We start from the raw sequence: 23,392 nt of genomic DNA on the forward strand, positions 1-23,392 counted from the left end.
TAATATTATGGGGCCGATTTATTAAGGCACGAATGGTGCTGAATGCAGCTGTCCTCTGAGGTGGCGGACAGCAATCAGCCCGATCGGATACGATTGGGTTGATTGACACACCCCTGCTAGCGGCCGATTGGCCGCGAATGTGCAGGGTAAAAAAAAAAAATCCTCAAGTCTCACAAATATAATCAGTTTTACGTCCCTCCATAACACAACAAAACCAACAGAACTACTTTGTAAACCCTGAGTAAAGGGAGTTTAATATACAACCCAGAATAGAATTAAAGCAATTTATGTATGAAAAATAAATACAATTATGACACAAAGAGCATAATACAGTGAAACGTAAATAAGGTTGGATTTCTTTCTTAATACTTTAACGCGCCATCATTATCATTAATAGACCAGATAATGGTATGTTATGTAATATGCTAAGATAATGTTTATAGGCCAAATTTATAATTTTAGTTCACGTTTTAGCCTATTCAGCATTATCAGTGTTAATTTATATTTCGGAAGCATGTAACATTGAAGCCTGGTTAAATTGACCATTTTAAGAATAACTTATAGCAATTTACATATATATATACTGTATACACTATATATATATATATATATATATATATATATATATATACATATATATATATATATATTGTGCTTTAGTTCTCAAGTTATTTATCTTTATCTGCTGTTCAAGTGTTCATTGCCATCTGTTGGTATCCATTAAAGTGGTCTCTGTATTTCATTATATCATCTATGCAAAAGATTTCACTGGACGTAGCCTTGGAAACTGTGCAGGACATATAGCAGAGTTGTCAGGAAGGCAAAGACCTGCACAAATAAAATGAAAGCATTAGAAGTCATGTTTATATTTTCTCATTGAAGTATAGAACTCAAGGCTATGGTTGTCTATTATTTTTAATTTGCTGGGCATAACTACAGTAACAAGTAACAAGGTTTAAGATTTATGGCTACTACTTGCTATTAAAGGGACATGAAACCCACCTTTGTTTTCATTATTCAGATGCAGCCGCTGGCTACAAACTTTATAGTGATGCCCACTTGCGCAATTTACACACATAAACAAAAAGGTATGAAAATAGACGGACGAGGGACAATGGCGCGATTTAAAAAGCTTCAGTGTTGTTATCCTCTTATACCCGCATATGACACAAAATTAATGAATAAAAGTGCCATTCATTTTAATATGTTATTCACATGCAGCATAGCGTATGCACATAGATTACCATCACTTTTAACTTCTCAATTTATTTGCATTATGTCATTTGCTTTGTCCTCTTGGTATCCTTTGTTGAAAAGCACACCTAAGTAGGCTCAGCAATGCACTACTGAGGGGCTAGCTGCTGATTGGTGACTGCACATGTATGCCTCTTGTTATTGGATCACCTCGTGTGTTCAGCTAGCTCCCAGTAGTGCATTGCTGCTATTGAGTCTACCCAGGAATACAAAGCAAATTTGAAAAGATAAGTAAATTGGAAAGTTGTTCAACCACTTCATGCCCGTACAATAGTGCTAGCATTGGAACTCGGAAATGAAATCATGATGATGCGATCACATTATTTCAAGGCCGGGATGAGATCATGGGGGATTGCCTACACTTCTAGGCCCGCCAGTCAGGCTGATTCTTGACCTCGTCAAAGGGTGAAGCTGCGCAACGCTGTATAAGGTAGGACATTCCATGCCATTTTAACAGAGTAAAAGCCCAGAGCTGTTAGAACAACATGGGACGACCTAACAGCATAAAGGGGTTAAAACTGTATCCTCTATCTGAATAATGAAAGAAAAAAATAGGGCTTCATGTCCCTTTAAAGCAACACGTTTGCTATTGGAGACAAAAGCAGTAAGGCTTATGTAAATATAGTAGAGAAATACATTTGTGGAAATCATATTTGAGTTTCTGTGTGGCTTTGTAAAATAAAGTTAGTTCTTTGTAGCATGTAAATAATAATCTATATTTTATGAAATCCTTATTTATGTGATGCCTGTTACTATAGATATACATTAAAAACCCTAGTAAGAACCTATAAATGTATTTGTAAACTCTAGTTCATCTATATATTTCAGAATGTGTGTCTGTGATTTGTGAATGGTTTACTGATGTCCAGATTGTTACATGTGGTTCATTATTTTAACACCGCAAAGCTTAAAGGGACATTGAACCCACATTTTTTCTTTCATGATTCAGATAGAGAATAACATTTTAAACAACTTTCTAATTTACTTCTATTATCTAATTTGCTTCGTTCTCTTGATATTCTTTCCTGAAAAGCATATCTAGATAGGCTCAGTAGCTTCTGATTGGTGGCTGCACATAGATGCCTCATGTGATTGGCTCATCCATGTGCATTGCTATTTCTTTTACTAAGGATATCTAAAGAATGAAGCAAATTAGATAATAGAAGTAAATTGGAATGTTGTTTAAAATTGTATTCTCTGTCTGAATAATGAAATAAAAATTTTGGGTTTAATGTCCCTTTAAAGAGAAATTCTATTCTGATGTTTGAATCATGTATGTGAAATAACAGAGGTTAAAATTAAATATGTTTAAAGTTTAAAATGACATTAAACTCTTGAGTCTGTCTAAAAATTCTGCTTGTCCCACACTCCCTAGAAGGCCAAAAAGCAAATTCTGTAAATTGAAAATGCTGCAAATCAAATAGCTAATATAAGGAATTTACAGCATTTCGAAGACGTAGGTTAGAGATTTTGATTTTTGGCCTCATTAGGAATTGTAGGACAAAACACTATGTTTACAGAACAGTAGCATGTGTTTAATGCCCTTTAAAGGGACACTAAACTAATGGGCATAACCAAAATAGCATGGTAACTACTCACTACACATATAAATTTCCACCTGTGCCTGTAACTATCTTCAATTCATTCTATTACCTTAACTCTTTATACTGCGTATAAAAACAGCAAAAATTATACTACCCTCTCTATATTGTGTGTGCTAACCCAAAGTGCTTGAAAAAGCTGACAATATCACTGATCTGTGAATATTCATCACTTTTATCATACAGTGCAAGAATACGCGAGCGTGAAGATGGCGACTATATAATAGCATGATGAATAGTAACTATTCTGTTGAAGTTGTGTGCAGCAGTTTCATGTCCCTATAAGTAAAAGCTATTTAAAGTGAAACTAGCCAGAAGTGCAGTTTATACCTAGGTATTTGTTGCCTATTGGCTAATACAGGTAACCTCCATAGGAGAAAAAATGGTTTATTCAAAAAGCACTGTAATACATTTTTAAATACTCATTTCAACCACTATACATAAAGAATAGAATAACAATTGTTTACTAATTTAAGTTTGTTAGCTTCAAAAATGTTATCAGGCTAGCAAGTTTAATACAAATGAAAAAAAATCATGTAAATAACTTACTGAAGCTGCAGCATTCAAGTGATAGTTAACAATTCCACAGTTAGGCGGAGAAGCAAATATAGCATTGTTACATGTTATTGTTGCGCTAGCTTGGAGGACAGCAGCGCTCAGATAAAAAATGGCAGCAATTCCATGGTAAATGACATCCTGTATAAAAAAAAACCCACAACAGAGCAGTAATCAGTGGCTGTATCATAATATAAAACGTTTCATAATAATTTTCTAGACACTTTCCATATACCAACATTATCTTCATGAAAAAATGCGTTGGTACTAACGGGCAGTAATGTTTACATTGATACACTGACTTAAAGGGACAGTCTACTTGATTTTTTTTTATTGTTTTAAAAGATAGATAACACCTTTAGAACCCATTCCCCAGCTTTGCACAACCAGCATTTTTATTTTAATATACTTTATGACCTCTAAACCTCTAAATCTCTGCCTGTTTCTAAGCCCCCGCAGGCTCTTATCTCAGTGCATTTTATTAGCTTTTCCCAGCCAGACAGTGCAAGTTCGTGTGTGACATATAGATAACATTGTGCTCACCCCGTGGAGTTATTTATGAAGCCGCACTAATTGGCTACAATGCAAGTTTGTAAATAGCACTGAGATAAGGGGGGAGTTTCCATAGGCTTAGATACAAGGTAAATACAGAGGTAAAAATTATATTAAAGGGACACTGTACCCAAATTTTTTCTTTCGTGATTCAGATAGAGCATGCAATTTTAAACAACTTTCGAATTTACTCCTATTATAAAAATGTTTTTGTTCTCTTGCTATCTTTATTTGAAAAGAAGGCATCTAAGCTTTTTTTTGGTTCAGACTCTGGATAGAACTTTTTTTATTGGTGGATGAATTTATCCACCAATCAGCAAGGACAACCCAGGTTGTTCACCAAAAATGGGCCGGCATCTAAACTTACATTCTTGCATTTCAAATAAAGATACAAAGAGAATGAAGATAATAGGAGTAAATTAGAAAGTTGCTTAAAATGTCATGCTCTATCTGAATCACGAAAGAAAAAATTTGGGTTCAGTGTCCCTTTAATGTAACAGTGTTGTTTATGCAAAACTGGGGAATGGGTAATAAAGGGATTTACTAGGTTTATAAAAATAAATATTTTGGTAGACTGACCCTTTAAAGACACTATTGCAAAATGATATGCATAGAATATAAATGTTTTAAAAATCATTAAACATTGTAATATTGTTAGCACAGTTAACAAGGTGTTACAAATCAAGAGTAGTTCAGGGACATTCCCCTTGAAAAGCCAGGTAGAATTAATACTTCAACAAATTATTTACTGTTATGTCCCCTTAATTTCCTGCGTTAGCCTTTGGAGCAAATTCTCTAGAGCAGTAGATATGCTGTAAATAGGGATGGGCGAATGTGTTCATATTCAAATTCGAATGTTAGAACAAATGTTATTGTCAAAATTCGATTTACATAATCGAATGTTGATAAGAACGAATAGTCTTAAAATTCTATAATCGAATGCTATTTACAGTTTACAAATGTCACTTTCGAATTCGAATCTTTATAATTAGATTGAATGCCCACATTCAAAATTTCGAATGTAACATTCGATTTAACAAATACTATTCAGAAGTTCAATAGTTCATGTGGTAGGGAATTTAGTAAATTTATACATAATAAATACAAATATATCAATTCAAATCTTTCTATTTCGAATATTGCATAATTTGAATATTACATTTAAAGAGAGCGTTACAAATACTATTACATTAAACGAATGTTAGAATGTTGCACAAACATTCAAAATTCAAAACAAACTAACTAATGTGTTAAAATTTGTTTCATTTTTTTAATTGTTGCAAAACATTCGCCCATCCCTAATGGAAATTATGCATATCACATACTATCACAAAGTTGTATCAGATCTATTAATTAAATAAAATATACACGCATCAGATATTTGTTTTAAAATCCAGTTTTACTGAACTGATGCAGCAAATCTTTGGAAATATTAGAACAATAAAGATTAATGAAAAGACACACAACAGATATATAGTCCATCTGCATAAGAAATACTATTACAAATATACAGGTGAAACTCGAAAAAATTAGAATATCGTGCAAAAGTTAATTTATTTCACTAATGCAACTTAAAAGGTGAAACTAATATATGAGATGGACTCATTACATGCAAAGCAAGATAGTTCAAGCCGTGATTTGTCATAATTGTGATGATTGTGGCTTACAGCTCATGAAAACCCCAAATCCACAATCTCAGAAAATTAGAATATTGTGAAAAGGTGCAATATTCTAGGCTCAAAGTGTCCCACTCTAATCAGCTAATTAAGCCATAACACCTGCAAAGGGTTCCTGAGCCTTTAAATGGTCTCTCAGTCTGGTTCAGTAGGAATCACAATCATGGGAAAGACTGCTGACCTGACAGTTGTGCAGAAAACCATAATTGACACCCTCCATAAGGAGGGAAAGCCTCAAAAGGTAATTGCAAAAGAAGTTAGATGTTCCCAAAGTGCTGTATCAAAGTACATTAATAGAAAGTTATGTGGAAGGGAAAATTGTGGAAGAAAAAGGTGCACAAGCAGCAGGGATGACCTCAGCCTGGAGAGGATTGTCAGGAAAAGGCCATTCAAAAGTGTTGGGGACTTTCACAAGGAGTGGACTGAGGCTGGAGTCAGTGCATCAAGAGCCACCACACACAGACGGATCCTGGACATGGGCTTCAAATGACATATTCCTCTTGTCAAGCGTCTTACCTGGGCTAAAGAAAAACAGACCTGGTCTGTTGCACAGTGGTCCAAAGTCCTCTTTTCTGATGAGAGCAAAAGTTTGCATCTCATTTGGAAACCAAGGACCCAGAGTATGGAGGAAGAATGGAGAGGCACACACTGCAAGATGCTTGAAGTCCAGTGTGAAGTTTCCACAGTCTGTGTTAATTTGTGGAGCCATGTCATCTGCTGGTGTTGGTCCACTGTGCTTTATTAAGTCCAGGGTCAACGCAGCCGTCTACCAGGAGATTATGGAGCACTTCATGCTTCCTTCCGCAGACGAGCTCTATGGGGATGCTGACTTCATTTTTCAGCAGGACTTGGCACCTGCCCACACTGCCAAAAGCACCAACACCTGGTTCAATGACTGTGGGATTACTGTGCTTGATTGGCCAGCAAACTCACCTGACCTGAACCCCATAGAGAATCTATGGGGCATTGCCAAGAGAAAGATGAGAGACATGAGACCGAACAATGCAGAAGAGCTGAAGGCCGCTATTAAAGCATCCTGGTCTTCCATAACACCTCAGCAGTGCCACAGGCTGATAGCTTCCATGCCACGCCGCATTGAGGCAGTAATTGCTGCAAAAGAGGCCCAAACCAAGTACTGAGTACATACAGTATGCATGCTTATACTTTTCAGAGGTCCGATATTGTTCTATGTACAATCCTTTTTTTATTGATTGCATGTAATATTCTAATTTTCTGAGATTGTGGATTTTGGGTTTTCATGAGCTGTATGCCATAATCATCACAATTATGACAAATCACGACTTGAACTATCTTGCTTTGCATGTAATGAGTCTATCTCATATATTAGTTACACCTTTTAAGTTGCATTAGTGAAATAAATTAACTTTTGCATATATTCTAATTCTTCGAGTTTCACCTGTATAAATTAAAAATTTTCAAATTCTAAAATTGTATAATTTGAATATTACATTTAAAGAAAGTATTAGAAATACTATTACAAATATTTAAATTAAAAAAAATTAATTTGAATATTGCATAATTCAAATCGAATTATTAGAAAATTTGAATAGAAAATTACATTTAAAGAAAGCATTATAAATACTATTACATTAAACGAATGTTAGAATTTGAAATTCTAAACAAACCAACGAATGTGTAAAAATTTGTTTCATTTTTCAAAAGTTGCGAAACATTCGACCATCCCTAGCTGCAAGGCAGAGGTTCACAACACTAAAGTAACCTTAAAAGGTCATTAAACTTTAATGAGAGAAGTAATGACACTAAATACAAATCACATGAATCAGGTATATTAAAAAAGTTAATCAGTGGCTAAGTTATTTGGAGTTAACACTTGTGCACAGTTTACGGTATTTTCAAGCCCTGCTCTGTTACGGCTCACTAAAGGCAGGTATGGAAACCATTGTCCCAGCTTTCTTTGTTCACTATGCTGCCAAGTAATCGCGTTGTTCAGAAGCAATCATGCTCAAAATGTATTGACGTTCATTTCATCTATCTTTTCTAGCCAATTACAGTTGTTTAAAGAGACACTCAAGTCAAAGTCAAGTCAAGACACTTTCCAATTTACTTCCATTATCAAATTTTGCAGTCTTTTTATTTTCACACTTTCTGGAGAACAATATCCAACTGAGCATGTGCATAAGCTCACAGGTTATAAGTATACTAGTCTGAGATTGGCTGGTGTCTGTCACATGATACAGGGGGCCGGAAAATGGGGGGGGAAATACATTTGACAAAAAAAAACTACTGCTTCAATGAAATTCAGAGTAGGTGTTAAATCATTGTCTTTTTATTTTGCACATTTTAATTATGCTGTTCTACTGCATTTAGTGGTCCTTTAAGACCAATGCATGATATTTTGCACAACAAAGGTTATCTGCTAGAAATGTGGAAAACCAATAAATGCAACCACATCACTTTGTGAAAACAGGATCTGTAAATGCATGTAAATGTTACAAATTTGCACGTCTGCTTTGTTTTGTTAAAGTATTATTAACTATTATGGTTCAAACTACTAAACCTGTTTTTTAGTGCTGTGTAATAGAAATGGGAAATAGACATATTCCAAAAATATTTATTAAAGGGATAGGTAAGTCAAAATTAAACTTGCAAGAATCGGATGGAGCATGTAATTTTAATACACTTCACATCTCTTTTAAAATGTGCTTTGTTTTCTTGGTGTCTATTGTTGAAAATGAATATGCACATATCCTACACTAGTGGGATCTAGCTGGCGATTGGTGCCTGCAAACATTTGTCTTGTGATTGGCTAACTTGATGTGTTCAGCTAGCTTCCAGCAGTGCAACGCTGTTCCTTCAGCAAAGGATAACAAGAGAATGAAGCAAATTTGTTAATAAAAGTAAATTTGTAATTTGTTAAAAATTGTATGTTCTATCTGAATTATGTAATAAAAATTTGGGATTTCCTGTCCCTTTAAGCTGAAAGGTTTCTTTCATGCAAATGAGAGTACACTATATAAACTTGGAAATTATTCTTGTACAAAGAAGCATTAGATAGAAGCTTCCTGGCTAATAACTCCCATATCTTTATTGATGGTCATAAAAAGTTGGGGGGGGTTCAGCAAAGGAACATTCATTAAAATGTTTATTACATTTTTAGAGTCCTTTTTAGATGTAACAGAGAAAAAAAATACTGTAAAGCCTATTTATAGCTCATTATGAAGAAGTGTAATAACTTACTTTTATTAAAATACAAGTACTCTGTGCATGTTTTAAAATACTAATATAAAATAAAGGCAATCTTACCACTATTCTCCATGTGCCGCAATTGTTTCTGTGGAATCCAAACACGTAAACCATGAGCAGTATTAATGAGAAGAGGAAACAAGACACTGAGACGTACATGACCCATCCTTGGATAACAGGAAAAAATACTCTGGTTGCGGCTACCAGGATCCAAACCCATGATCCAAGTATCTGTTAGATTTTAAAAAAACAGGTAAACATTATGAGGAATTCGTTTTTGGACAGAATTATTGTAAGTAATACACCAAATGTATGTAAAAACATGCTGATACAATTTAATATATAACACTGGGTAATCATAAAAACCTGTGCACACAAAGGCTCATATATACATGGAAGGTTTGGTTTAAAGGGACATAATGCTCATTGTATTCTCTCTGTACTGTATAAAAGGGAATATTTCATAACTGCATTATAGTTGTACACACTTATGCACTTCATGTTTATTGTACATTAAGGGGCATATTTATTAAAGTGCGAGCGGACATGATACAATGTAGCATATCATGTCCGCTGCACATCGATAAATGCCGACAAGCATACGCTGTCATCATTTATCATTGCACAAGCAGTTCACAAGAAAGGCTTGTGCAATACCGCCCTCTGCAGATTCACGGCCAATTGGAGCTTGATAATTAGGCCATCAGATGTAAACAGCTTTAACTTAACCCCTTAAGGACAAGGCCATTTTTCAATTGTCTTACCTTTAAGGACCAGGGCTATTTTTACATTTCTGCTGTGTTTGTGTTTAGCTGTAATTTTCCTCTTACTCATTTACTGTACCCACACATATTATATACCGTTTTTCTTGTCATTAAATGGACTTTTTAAAGATACCATTATTTTCATCATATCTTATAATTTACTATAAAAAATATAAAATATGATTAAAAAATGGAAAAAAAAACTTTTTCTAACTTTGACCCCCAAAATCTGTTTCACATCTACAACCACCAAAAAATACCCATGCTAAATAGTTTACAAATTTTGTCCTGAGTTTAGAAATACCCAATGTTTACATGTTCTTTGCTTTTTTTGCACGTTATAGGGCAATACATACAAGTAGCTATTTCCAAACCATTTTTATCCCCAAAATTAGCGATAATTACGCTGTAACACTGATATCTGTCAGAAATCCCGGAATATCCCTGTACATGTATATTTTTTTTTTTTAGTAGACAACCCAAAGTATTGATCTAGGCCCATTTTGGTATATTTGATGCCACCATTTCACCGCCAAATGCAATCAAATAAAAAAAATTGCTAACTTTTTCACAAACATTAGGTTTCTCACTGAAATTATTTACAAACAGCTTGTGCAATTATGGCACAAATGGTTGTAAATGCTTCTCTGGGATCCCCTTTCTTCAGAAATAGCAGACATATATGGCTTTGGCATTGCTTTTTGGTAATTATAAGGCCGCTAAATGTCACTGTGCACCACACTTGTATTATGCCCAGCAGTGAATGGGGTTAATTAAGTAGCTTGTAGGGAGCTTGTAGGGTTAATTTTAACTTTGGTGTAGTGTAGTAGACAACCCAAAGTATTGATCTAGGCCCATTTTGGTATATTTCCTGCCACCATTTCACCGCCAAATGCAATCAAATAAAAAATTGTTAACTTTTTCACTAACTTTAGGCTTCTCGCTGAAATTATTTACAATTAGCTTGTGCAATTATGGCACAAATGGTTGTAAATGCTTCTCTGGGATCCCCTTTGTTTAGAAATAGCAGACATATATGGCTTTGGCGTTGCTTTTTGGTAATTAGAAGGAAGATAAATGTTGCTGCGCACCACACTTGTATTATGCCCATCAGTGAAGGGGTTAATTAGGTAGCTTGTAGGGTTAATTTTAGCTTTAGTGTAGAGATCAGCCTCCAACCTGACACATCCCACCACATGATCCCTCCCTGACCCCCCTCAAACTGCTCTCTTCCCTCCCCCACCTCACAATTGTCACTGCCATCTTAAGTACTGGCAGCACTAAAATAAAAGGAATTTTTGTATTTTTTTTATATATATTTTATTCAGCAGTGATGGGTCTCCCCTTAGCCCCCAATATCCCTGATCCCCTCCATACAGCTCTCTAACCCTCTCCCTTCTACCTATTCTCCACCATCTTGGGTACTGGCAGCTGCCAGTACCCAGTTTGCTCAAAACTAATTGCCCAGTTTGCTGAAACCCTTCACTTTCTGTAAAGTAGCTGCCCCCGACCCCCTACCCTCCAAGATCCCTTTAGAATTTATTTCCCACCCTCTTCCTCCCTCTACCTCCACCTCCCTCTACATCTCCCTACCTTACCGGACTAAATGGAGCGTGCACACACACACGTGCATGAGTGACCACCCCCTGCGTGCTCCTGATCACTTGCATGCTCTGAACCGGAAATCCCTCCAACGATGGGCCGCCCACCCGCCTCCTTGCTACGGCTCCCACCCACCAACGATAGGCCCTCTCTGCATCGGTGTGCCAAAAAAGGTATTGCAGTGATGCCTCAATATCGAGGCATCATGGCAATATCTTGAAAATGGCTGGAAGCAATCAGGATCGCTTCCAGCCGCTTTGAACCCCTAACGACGTATAGGGTACTTCATTGGTCTTTAATGACCAGTTTGTGTAAGACGTACCCTTTAAGACGTGTGTCGTTAAGGGGTTAAAGGAATAGCCTAGTCAAAATGAAACATTCATGATTCAGATAGAACAGGTAATTTTAAGCAACTTTCTAATTTACTCCTATTATCAATTTTTCTTCATTCTCTTTGTATCTTTCTTTGAAAAAGCAAGAATGTAAGCTTACGAGCCGGACCATTTTTGGGTAGCACTTTCTGATTGGTTTCTAAATGTAGCCACCAATCAGGAAGCGCTACCCAGGCGCTGAACTAAAAATGGGCCGGCTTCTAAGCTTAAATTCAAATAAAGATACTAAGAGAACGGGGGGAAAATGATAATAGGACTTGCATGCTCTATCTAAATCATGAAAGTTTAATTTTGACTAGACTATTCCTTTAACTTTTTCCGTGCAAATTAATTGACCACCATAAACAAGTATTTTTTTATTTTAGTATAGGAAGCCCTGGATGAGACCCATGCAAGGAAGGGGTTTGACCCCTGTATAGGTGTATGAATAGGATAGATGAAATGTGCTGTAAGAGGAGGGGATAGGTGGGGCCTGCAAGGTGGATAAAAGTTGTGTCTGGTGGAATAGCAGTTGAATGGGTACCTCGTGATTTTGCAGGAGAGGAGTAGGTGGGAATTATTTATCTTGGCTGCTATGGGGCAAGCACTATTTTGGGGGTTTAATATGTTTGGTTATTTATGGTTTGTAATGTATTTGTTATAAATAAAAGCTGCGGCCCTTGTAACTCAGAAAAGCGCAAAACGCTTACTTTGTAAATACTGCTCCACTTGTAATCTGGCTCTTAATAGATTCTAGTGAGAACACTGTATTGCATCTACATGCAAGAAAACAAGTCACAACACAACTTACTTAACTTACATTTCCATAAATAATTATGCAGCATTAATCAGAAACTAAAGCTGATTTTAAATAACAATTTATTTCTAATTACACTCCATCCCACACCATTAGAAGCAATTTCACCAAAGCAGGGCATTTACAGTATGTCCATTTATGGCTATATTTATTCTTTATTTTTAACATTAACTTGCATCTTAAAAATACTGGCCATGGTAGAATGGCTGGAGCCTATTCTTTGGAATGCAGAATGATAAATCTGCAACATTCTACCAAGTGATTGCTTGATCAGTGCAGTAGCTCCTTAACCCCTTAAGGACCGGGAATTTCAGAGAAAAACATGCCCATACTACCAGGGAATTTTTAACATTATAGCTAGCAGTATGAAGGTTTGTTTTTTTTATTTTTTTATTTTTTTTTTGCAGTGTAGGACCCCCCTTACCCTCCCACCTACATGATCCGTCCCAAACAAATCTCTAACCATCCCCCCTCCTAATGGTCTCCGCTATCTTAGGTACTGGCAGCTGTCTGCCAGTACCCAGTTTATACATGTTTATATATACATATTTTTAATTAATTTATTAATTAGTTAGAGAACATTTCTGTAGTATTGGGGCCCCCCTCACTCTCCCCGCCTCCCCCTTCTAAGCGATCTTGCTTTTGGGCCACCTCTCCCCTCTAAAAATCCCTTTTCCATAGTGTAGTTGATCCCTCCCTCCGTGTAAAAATGTTCTGCAGTGTAGTGATCCTCCTGAACCTCCCACACCACCAAAGGCACCACCCCAGACTGATGTAAACAGTCACACAGAGTGTCACTGTTTGCATCAGCGATCTGCTTCATATGGTAACAATCATAGTTCCCTTACTATTTAAAATCAGATGTCTTCTCCCTCTGGCTGCAGTCTTAGCTGTTAGAGCTGACAGTCAGGACTGCAGCATGAGGGAGATTGTACGTAGCTACTACATTAACAGGGTACACTAGCCAAAGTACCCTGTGACGTAGTAGCTATGTCCAATAGGCATAAGAGGTTAATGTCTATCCCTAGTTGGCTGCAACAAATTCTATCAAATAAATGTATTTAAAAGGTAAGCCTCTGGACTGCAAAACAATTGAAATATTGCTACTAAAATTACAGTTAAAATGTTCATAAAACACTTTTTTATATCAATACAGGTAAAATAAATGCAATGTCCCTTTAAAAGACAGACCTAAGTGGTAATGAAAACTTTTCATTTGCTACTTTGACAGGAGTTAATGTTGCAGGAGGAGTGAATCAAATGAGCCAATTATAGTCTCAATGGTACAATTACTTACTGTAACTAAAGAGGAATGGAATGTTCAAATTATTATTTTAGATTATTTAATATTTGGGAAACAATGAATTAGTGCAGTTAGTAAGGCTAGTCAAATTATTGGTTGCATTGGGAGAGGTAATAGTAGCAGACATAGCAAGGTTCTTATGTCACTTTACAGATCGCTAGTAAGGCCTCATCTGGAATATTGTGTATAGTTCTGGAGACCATATCTTCAGAAGGATATTAATAAACTAGAAACTGTCCAAAGGAGAGCTACTAAACTGGTACATGGACTAAAATATAAAACATACAAAGACAGACTCTTTGATCTAAATATGCATAGTTTAGAGGAGAGAAGGGAAAGAGCTGATATGATAGAAACCTTCAAATATATGGAGGGACTTAATACAGTGGAAGTTTAAATCATTTTACACAAAAAAAGAAATTCCAAAACAAGAGGTCACAATCTTAAGTTAGAGGGTAGAAGATTCAGGAGAAATGTAAGGAAGCATTTTTTTTATTTTTTTTAATATAGAAAGGGTGGTGGATTCACAGAATAAACTTAGGTGGTAAATACAGGGACTGTAAAAGAATTATAAAATGCCTGGGACATGCATAAGGCTATAATAAGAAAACAGTAACATGTTATATGAGTAGACTTGATGGGCCTTTTGGTTCTTATCTGCTGTCAAATTATATGTTTCTATGATTCGAAATGTATACATTTATCTCAGGGTCCTATTTTAAATACACAGTCTTGTTTCCAATTTTTTTCAAAACTATTTTGTATTTCGACTACATATTTTATAATCAATAAAATAGAATATATACAGTCGTATGCAAAAGTTTAGGCACCCCTGACAATTTCCATGATTTTCATTTATAAATAATTGGGTGTTTGGATCAGCAATTTCATTTTGATCTATAAAATAACTGAAGGACACAGTAATATTTCAGTAGTGAAATGGAGTTTATTGGATTAACAGAAAATGTGCAATATGCATCAAAACGAAATTAGACAGGTGCATACATTTGGGCACCCCAACAGAAATATTGCATTAATATTTAGTAGAGATTCCTTTAGCAGAAATAACAGCCTCTAGACGCTTCCTATAGCCTGTAATGAGTGTCTGGATTCTGGATGAAGGTATTTTGGACCATTACTCCTTGCAAAACATCTCCAGTTAAGTTAGGTTTGATGGTTGCCAAGCATGGACAGCCTGTTTCAAATCACCCCACAGATTTTCAATGATAATCAGGTCTAGGGACTGGGATGGCCATTCCAGAACATTGTACTTGTTAATCTTCATAAATGCCAGAGTAGATTTTGAGCAGTGTTTTGGGTTGTTGTCTTGTTGAAATATCCAGCTCCGGTGTAACTTCAACTTTGTGACTGATTCCTTAACATTATTCTCAAGTATCTGCTGATATTGAGTGGAATCCATGCGACCCTCAACTTTAACAAGATTCCCAGTACCGGCACTGGCTACACAGCCCCACCGCATGATGGAACATCCACCAAATATTACTGTGGGTAGCAAGTGTTTATCTTGGAACGCTGTGTTCTTTTGTCGCCATGCATAACGCTCCTTGTTATGACCAAATAACTCAATCTTTGTTTCATCAGTCCACACCACCTTCTTCTAAAATGAAGCTGGCTTGTCCCAATGTGCTTTTGCATACCTCAAGTGACTCTGTTTGTGGCGTGTGTGCAGAAAAGGCTTCTTCCACATCACTCTCCCATACAGCTCCTCCTTGTGCAAAGTGCGCTGAATTGTTGAATGATGCACAGTGACACCATCTGCAGCAAGACGATGTTGTAGGTCTTTGGTGGTCTGTGGGCTGTTTTTGACCGTTTTCACCATCCTTTGCCTATCCGATATTTTACTTGGCCTGCCACTTCTGGCTTTAACAAGAACTGTGCCTGTGGTCTTCCATTTCCTCACTATGTTCCTCACAGTAGACACTGACAGCTTAAATCTCTGCGATAGCTTTTTGTAGCCTTCCCCTAGACAATAATGTTTAACAATCTTTGTTTACAGGTCATTTGAGAGTTGTTTTGAGGCCCCCATGGTGCCACTCTTCAGAGGAGAGTCAAAGAGAACAACTTGCAATTGGCCACCTTAAATACCCTTTCTCATGATTGGATGCACCTGTGTATGAAGTTCAAGGCTTAATGGGCTCACCAAACCAATTGTGTGTTCCAATTAGTCAGTGCTAGGTAGTTACAAGTATTCAAATCAACAAAATGACAAGGGTGTCCAAATTTATGCACCTGTCTAATTTCTTTTTGATGCATATTGCACATTTTATGTTAATCCAATAAACCTCATTTCACTACTGAAATATTACTGTGTCCTTCAGTTATTTGATAGCTCAAAATTAAATTGCTGATCCAAACACCCAATTATTTATAAATGAAAATCATGGAAATTGTCAAAGGTGCCTAAACTTTTGCATACGACTGTGTGTGTATATATATATATATATATATATATATATATATATATACACTGTATATATATATATATATATATATATATATTTATTAGAGGCAGATCAGCAGAGAAAATAGGTGCATTCCTGCACTGTTTGGACATTAAAGGATTGCTTTAAATGTCATTTGAGAGTTGTTTTGAGGCCCCCATGGTGCCACTCTTCAGAGGAGAGTCAAAGAGAACAACAACTTGCAATTGGTCACCTTAAATACCTTTTCTCATGATTGGATGCACCTGTCTATGAAGTTCAAGGCTTAATGGGCTCACCAAACCAATTGTGTGTTCCAATTAATCAGTGCTAGGTAGTTACAGGTATTCAAATCAACAAAATGACAAGGGTGTCCAAATTTATGCACCTGTCTAATTTTGTTTTGATGCATATTCCACATTTTATGTTAATCCAATAAACCTCATTTCACTACTGAAATATTACTGTGTCCTTCAGTTATTTGATAGCTCAAAATGAAATTGCTGATCCAAACACCCAATTATTTATAAATGAAAATCATGGAAATTGTCAGGGGTGCCTAACCTTTTTATACAACTGTATATATATATATATATATATATATATATATATATATATATATATATATATATATATTAGAGGCAGATCAGCAGAGTAAATAGGTGCATTCCTGCACTGTTTGGACATTAAATGATTGATTTAAATGTCCCTTTACTGAAGCTAGAAGGAGACTTAGTTATATGCAGGGTATATTATTACATTCCAATGACTTAATCTGCCAGGACGTTTTACAGCAATATGCGACTGTTAAAAAAAAGAACTGCTAATCTAAGTAACTGGGCTATTAGTTAAAGGGATATAAACACAAAATATACAAATACAAAAATCATTGCAATATGTATTATTATTCATTTTAAAAGAATTTTACCTTTTATTTATTTTTTATTATTTTATATTTTGTTGTGAAGTGTCCATTACTTCCTGTCACAGCCCCACATGAGGGCTGGGGTCTCTACAGGAAGGCAAGGTAGCATTTTTTCCTTTAAAGTGTTGCTAGGAGACATCTAATCTAGCTGCAATCAGTTCAGTAGAGAAATTTTGCTACAAAGAGCATGTGACAAGGGAATGTAAGCTCTGCAATGTCTGCTTGCTTATCTAACTGTAGGTAGTGGTAGGTAGTGGCCGCAATGAAAGAAGTAAGTTGTTTACTGTTTTTAACAAAATCTGTTTATTTTTATTTTTACTTTGATTTAACATATTTTTTGTCTACTATAGGAGCACTGTTTTATATATCTTTAAAGAACATCCTGTATTCATTTTTTTATTTGTTATATTGAAGGTGTGACATACGCAATTTGATACAAAAGTGATTATTCAAAATATGACTTTAAGGGACAGTATACTGTAAAATAATTTTCCCTTAATGTATTTCCAATGACTTGTTATACTAGCTGCAGAGTATACCATGTATGAGAAATTGCATTTCAGGTTTATTTGTGTATGTGAAATAGCTGTTTTTGTGCTTTGAAACCACAACCTATTACACTGGGTTGAGCTTGCAGGTAAAATCAGATCTCATTATGTAATTACTTTGTGTACAAACACACATGCTTCCTTATCTTATATCTGTCTGTAGACCAAAGACCAATACTTAGAGAGAACAATGGAAAATTAGAATTTTATTAGGTAACTCTGCTACACCCCACTGGGAGTGTAATTTCTTCTGCTGGCTGTGTTTACATAGCTTTTCAATTGCCTATACTTAAAGGGACAGTCTACACCATAATTTTTATTGTTTAAAAAGATAGATAACTTATTACCCATTCCCCAGTTTTGCATAACCACCACAGTTATATTTATATACCCTATGTTTTACCTCAGTGATTACCTTGTATCTAAGACTCTGCAGACTGCCCCTTTATCTCAGTGCTTTTGACAGACATGCCGTTTAGCCAATCAGTGCAGACTCCTAAATAACTCCACTGGAGTGAGCAGAATGTTATCTATATGACAAACATGAACTTGCACTGTCTAACTGTGAAAAACTTTCAAAATGCACTGAGCAAAAAAGGGCAGTTTTCAAATCAGTTTGAGCCTACCTAGATTTAGCTTTTTAAAAATACCACCAAGGGAACAAATCAAATTTGATGATAAAAGTATACTGGAAAGTTGTTTAAAATTGCATGTCCTATCTGAATCATGAAAGTTTAATTTTGACTAGACTGTCCCTTTAAGTATAGGAACTTTCAGTAAAGGTGGGGATACCACCGGCTAAATCAGCTATTTGAAATGCCAAAATAAGGGTAAAGGAGTTACTTGTAAACAATTTAATACTCCAGCAGGCAAAATGGATAATTAGGAACAAATTAAAGGGGAGAACGTTTTTGGGTAAACTGTCCCTTTTTAATACCAATTATATCTATAAGTCTAAGTTATGGTACAATTTGGAATGAATGGCAATATTTTAACTAGTTATTGTTTATTCTTTATCAAGCCACAACCTGTTATACAGGGAAATCTGTGTATAAATTGTTTCCCCAGCTATACATTTACCTGCCTATAATCTTAACTATTTTTTTTATTCAGCTATATTTTATGTTCTTCTCACATTTGTTTTCTGTCTAGTCAATAGATCTAATGGCAAGCATCTGATTAAATTGACCAAAGCCTATTTGTGAATCTAAACACAGATATACAGTCAGAATTTACTTTATTTTCAATTAAGAATTTAAAAATGTGGGTGTAATCCTGAACATCATTTGGAATCATAAGCAACATGTAAAAATATTTTTATTTTAAACAATATTTTACGCAAACTATACCTAAGAGACACATATTAATTACTGTAAGTACTATGATTTCATGAGATTTTATTGTAATGTTCCTTAAACTGAGTAGGGAAATAACATGAATCTGCATGCACATACCAGATGCATGTTCCCTTGCAAGTTCCAGGGCTAGCATCCTGATTGGATGTCCTTTTACAGTGTTTGTTGGCTAGTGAAGAAATGTTGAGATAAAAAATCTTCCCTTTTTTACATACAGATTTTTACAGATAGTGATTCAACATTTGGGATTTATGTCCCTTTAACTCCTGATCAGATTGATATTAAAAATATGTTAATAATTATACAGATAGCAAAGCTCAGAAATGTAGTATCCAAACAGACTTTTGACACATTGTCCATTATTTAGTTCAAAAGAAAATGAAATAAAAGTGTGTGCAATTAGTTAATTTGTAATTATCACATATGTGGTATAAAAAATTATAGCCAGCAAAACTGATTTTTCTAGATTATTAAACTGCACTTTTAAAGTTCCATGCCCACTTAATAAGGCCAACAAAATATGGTCACACTAAAATAAATGATCTAACATACATAAATAGAATATTTTGTGCCAGAAGTGGTGTGCTAAATAGTTTTTTCACTCGCGCGTAAATACCACTCACAGTAAACTGTTAACGCAAGCGGGTTAGCGCACGTATAGTTGAAAGTAAATTGTTTGCGTGCAAGTGAAACCTGATGCACTATAACTTTAAGACTTTAGATATTGCGAGCGTGTAAACTTCTTCCCTCTGTAGATCAGTGAATCGTGATGAATAAAAGAAAAACTAACACTTATTGCTCCCGCACTCACATGACACCGTTTTAGATGTAGAGCACTAAACCCGAAGGTAGTTATGAATATTTCACATTCCAATATTCTTCACATAGAAGACAATGTTATTTTTATGTTTAAATATATAATGCATGTGTATATATATATAATTATTTATATGAATATATAGATGTAGATATATACTATATATACAGATATATATAGAAATACATATTTACAAATTCTAAGAAGCTTTTCTTCTAAGTAAAGGACATTGGAATGTTAAATATTTACAGTAAAAAAACACATTAAAACCCGTTATTAAATATTAAAATTGATTATAATTTTTTTTCAACTTTTTTAAGGTATTTGAGTGGAAAGGACTCCAAATGATATATATAAGTGTACTGTATATAGGTATATACATGTATATACATATATAAGCACATAAATACACATATTTATACATATCTGCACTTATAAATACACACTTAGACATATTAAGACACACATTATAGCCCTATCCAGTTAAATACCTTGTCATATACCATATACATTTAAGCCCTTACAAAAACTTTTTTAATATTTATAGTAATAATTGTATTCAGATAGTGTACATATAAGTGTAACACTTTATTTTAATGCACAAATGTTGTGGTTGGTGCACATTTATTTTTTTCTCTTACTGTTTATGCTAGGTCCCAACGTGCATTCATTTAGCTTGCGCTGGAGTGAGCACATTTACTTTCAACTTGTATTACGCACGCAAGTTAGCGCAGTCGCGATATTGGTTAGCGTGCCACTTGTAATGTTTATGTGTACATTTAAAAGGTCATTGATATGATTCTCATATGACTTGATTTTTATGACTATAAGCGGAAAACCCCCCCAAAAAAAACAACAATATTTTGTTTTGTGATATAAATTGATATAACAGCAGTTTTTTCTTAATGTGTTTAATTCACAGAAGGTATTATGACGTTAATTCTATCTATGCATTTTTGTATTAGGTAATACATTTTAAAGGACCAAGTCAAATTTGTGTTTAAGGGGAAATTACAATATTTATTTGATGTATATTTTAGGTTAAAGTTTCTATTCAAGCTAAGGAAATGTATGTCTGTGTAAAACTGATCCCCAAATATAAGATGTAGTAATGTCTACAGTAAAGATCAGTTGCTTACCAATTTACAAATAATATCTGTTGGTGAATAGGGACAAACCTTTAAATTTCACAAAACTTTTACTAAGCACTAAAACAACCTTTCAAAAATGCAACATTATAAAATGCACTCATTTCTCAGCAACAAAGAAAAACAAAAAGACTATTGATCTTGTAAGTAAGGTATATTTTAAAAACTTAAAGTTTTTTCTTGAGATATATTACAAAAAATATTGTACTATATCTAGTTTATTGACTTTTTGTGCAATTTTGAATTTACAGTTCTCATTAAAAAACCATCTTATTTAACCCTTATTTTTAATGTTTATTTTTTGAACAATTTTTTTTTAACTTAAATTTTTTCAGACCCCCAATACTTACACTTTTGGAAAGGTTAGGCAATTACCTTTCCTATGGTGGATCTTGGGGGTCTGTAGCTGCTTAGATGCCTGATATACAGGCTTCTAAGCAGCATGCCCCCTGCTCCTATACTTAACATTGTTAAGTATAAATAAAGTTGCGCTGTGACGTCATCACGTTATTGCGCGTGACGTCACCACACAAAACGGGAAGCCCCGGCGATGCCTGTCACTCTACAGGCACGATCGCTGGGGTAGGAGCGGGTGGAAGCACCCAGATATCCCTCAAGGTGGGAGAGTGCTAGTGACCGTTCTGAGCCGTCATTAGCACCAGAGTGGGAAGCTCTGAGACGGCTCAGAGCCATCATTAGCACTCAAAGGGTTAAACCACAGCCAAAGACCAGCTCATGAATGATCCTATTCCATCAGTCACGTCCCTTCTAGTGATGGAAAGTTCGGTTCATCTAGATGAATCGGTTCATTTCAGACAGTTCGTGTAACTGAACCGGTTCATGAACCGATTCATCAGTTCACCTATTGGAAAGTGTGATATGCGCGAGGCAGAGCTGCAGATTCAAAGAAACAGTTCAAAAGAACGGTTCGTTCATGAACTGGACATCACTAGTCCCTTCTTCTCACACAGCAAAAAACGATGAGTAATTCTAAACTCTGCCAAAACAGCCTGCAATGCATGTTTTGTTTTATCCCATGGAAACAAAGGGGTTAATTAAGGAGAGGCTTCAGTTTATCAAGAGTTCACCATATTTTTGCAAAAGCTTTTGTTTATAAAATTAATCTGTTTGCTAAAGAAAAAAAACATATGGCGTACAAAGTCACTTATTTTGAGCATAGAGCCATTTCTTTATTTATCTTTTGTATACATTTTGCGTGATCGCTTATATAATAGATTCCTCTTCAACATAAAACCTACGTACAACATGATTACCCCTCCCAGAAAGCTCTTGTGCTCTCCCTTTGGGTGCGACAAGCAAGGCGTGTCTCTAAATAACTTTGACAATGAGTAATATTAAATATCTGCCAGGCAGTGGAATGCAGAACAAGAGCAACAGGTGGACAAATGTAATGACAGATGCACAAAAGGGAGACAAATGCTAAATAAGACAAGACAAGCCCATTGTTTGGCTTTCTTGATGCTGTATTGCAACACAATTCTGACTATGCCAGTATTCTCAATGAGTTTTTTGCACAGATTAAATTCAAAGCCAATTCAATCTATTAGAAAACAGGTTTGATATTGGCAGAGGTAACCAGTGTGACAATCCCTTTGACATGACCAGATTATACGTCAGAACTACTATTATTATTTTTCACATATATTAAGACTCCTGAAAGATAAAGTAAAAGCAGCCAAAAAAGAAAAAAACATAACAGAGCAGTAAAAGAAAAGTCTGTGTTGTTCAAAAATGGCTATGTAGCTACCACAAATAGTTTAATCTATATACAGATTAGTTTGTATTTTTATTTTATTGTTTTATCAATTTACTAAACCATGAGTATGGGGCAGATGAGAAAATGCTAAACTGACATCTCTCTGGAATCCTCCCAATAAAAATAAATGTTGTTTGCCAAAAACTGCGCAATGTTAAAAGATTATAGGGATACTAAACACAATTTTTTTTTTCTTTCATGATTCAGATAGAGCATGAAATTTTAATAATTTACTCCTATTATCATTTTTTCTTTGTTCTCTTGCTATCATTATTTAAAAAGCAACAATGTAAAGCTTAGGAGCTGGCCCATTTTAGGTTCAGCACCCTGGATAGCGCTTTCTACATTTAGCCAACAATAAGCAAGCGTAACCCAAGTTCTGAAACAAACATGGTCCGGCTCCTAAACTTTATATTTTCTGCTTTCTAAATAAAGTTAATTAGAGAACGAAGAAAAAATGATAATAGGAGTGAATTAGAAAGTTGCTTAAAATTGCATCTGAATCATTAAAGAAAAAAATTGGGTTTAGTATCCCTTCAAGACCTAGATTCCAAGTGGAGCTACAGTGCTACTATTTCTGCGCTTATACTACAAGTTCAAAGTTATTTTTTTGATCGCTCAGACAGTGGTCTAGGGCGCACTGACATCTGCACGGGGGATA

General features: G+C 35.2%; 1 protein-coding gene across 1 annotated transcript in view; it reads right to left on the bottom strand.

Annotated features, from left to right (window-relative positions):
• Positions 1-224: 224 nt before the first annotated feature.
• Positions 225-23,392, bottom strand: part of MALL (mal, T cell differentiation protein like) — a 28,917-nt gene continuing 5,749 nt past the window's right edge. The window contains exons 2-4 of the mRNA XM_053709291.1: positions 8,924-9,094; positions 3,405-3,551; positions 225-828 (exon numbers count right to left, since the gene is read on the bottom strand). Of these exons, the coding sequence (XP_053565266.1) occupies positions 766-828; positions 3,405-3,551; positions 8,924-9,094 (381 nt within the window). The 3' untranslated portion in view covers positions 225-765. The remainder of the gene's footprint in view (positions 829-3,404; positions 3,552-8,923; positions 9,095-23,392) is intronic.

The sequence above is a fragment of the Bombina bombina genome, chromosome 4, assembly GCF_027579735.1.
Source record: "Bombina bombina isolate aBomBom1 chromosome 4, aBomBom1.pri, whole genome shotgun sequence".
Lineage (NCBI taxonomy): Eukaryota > Metazoa > Chordata > Amphibia > Anura > Bombinatoridae > Bombina > Bombina bombina.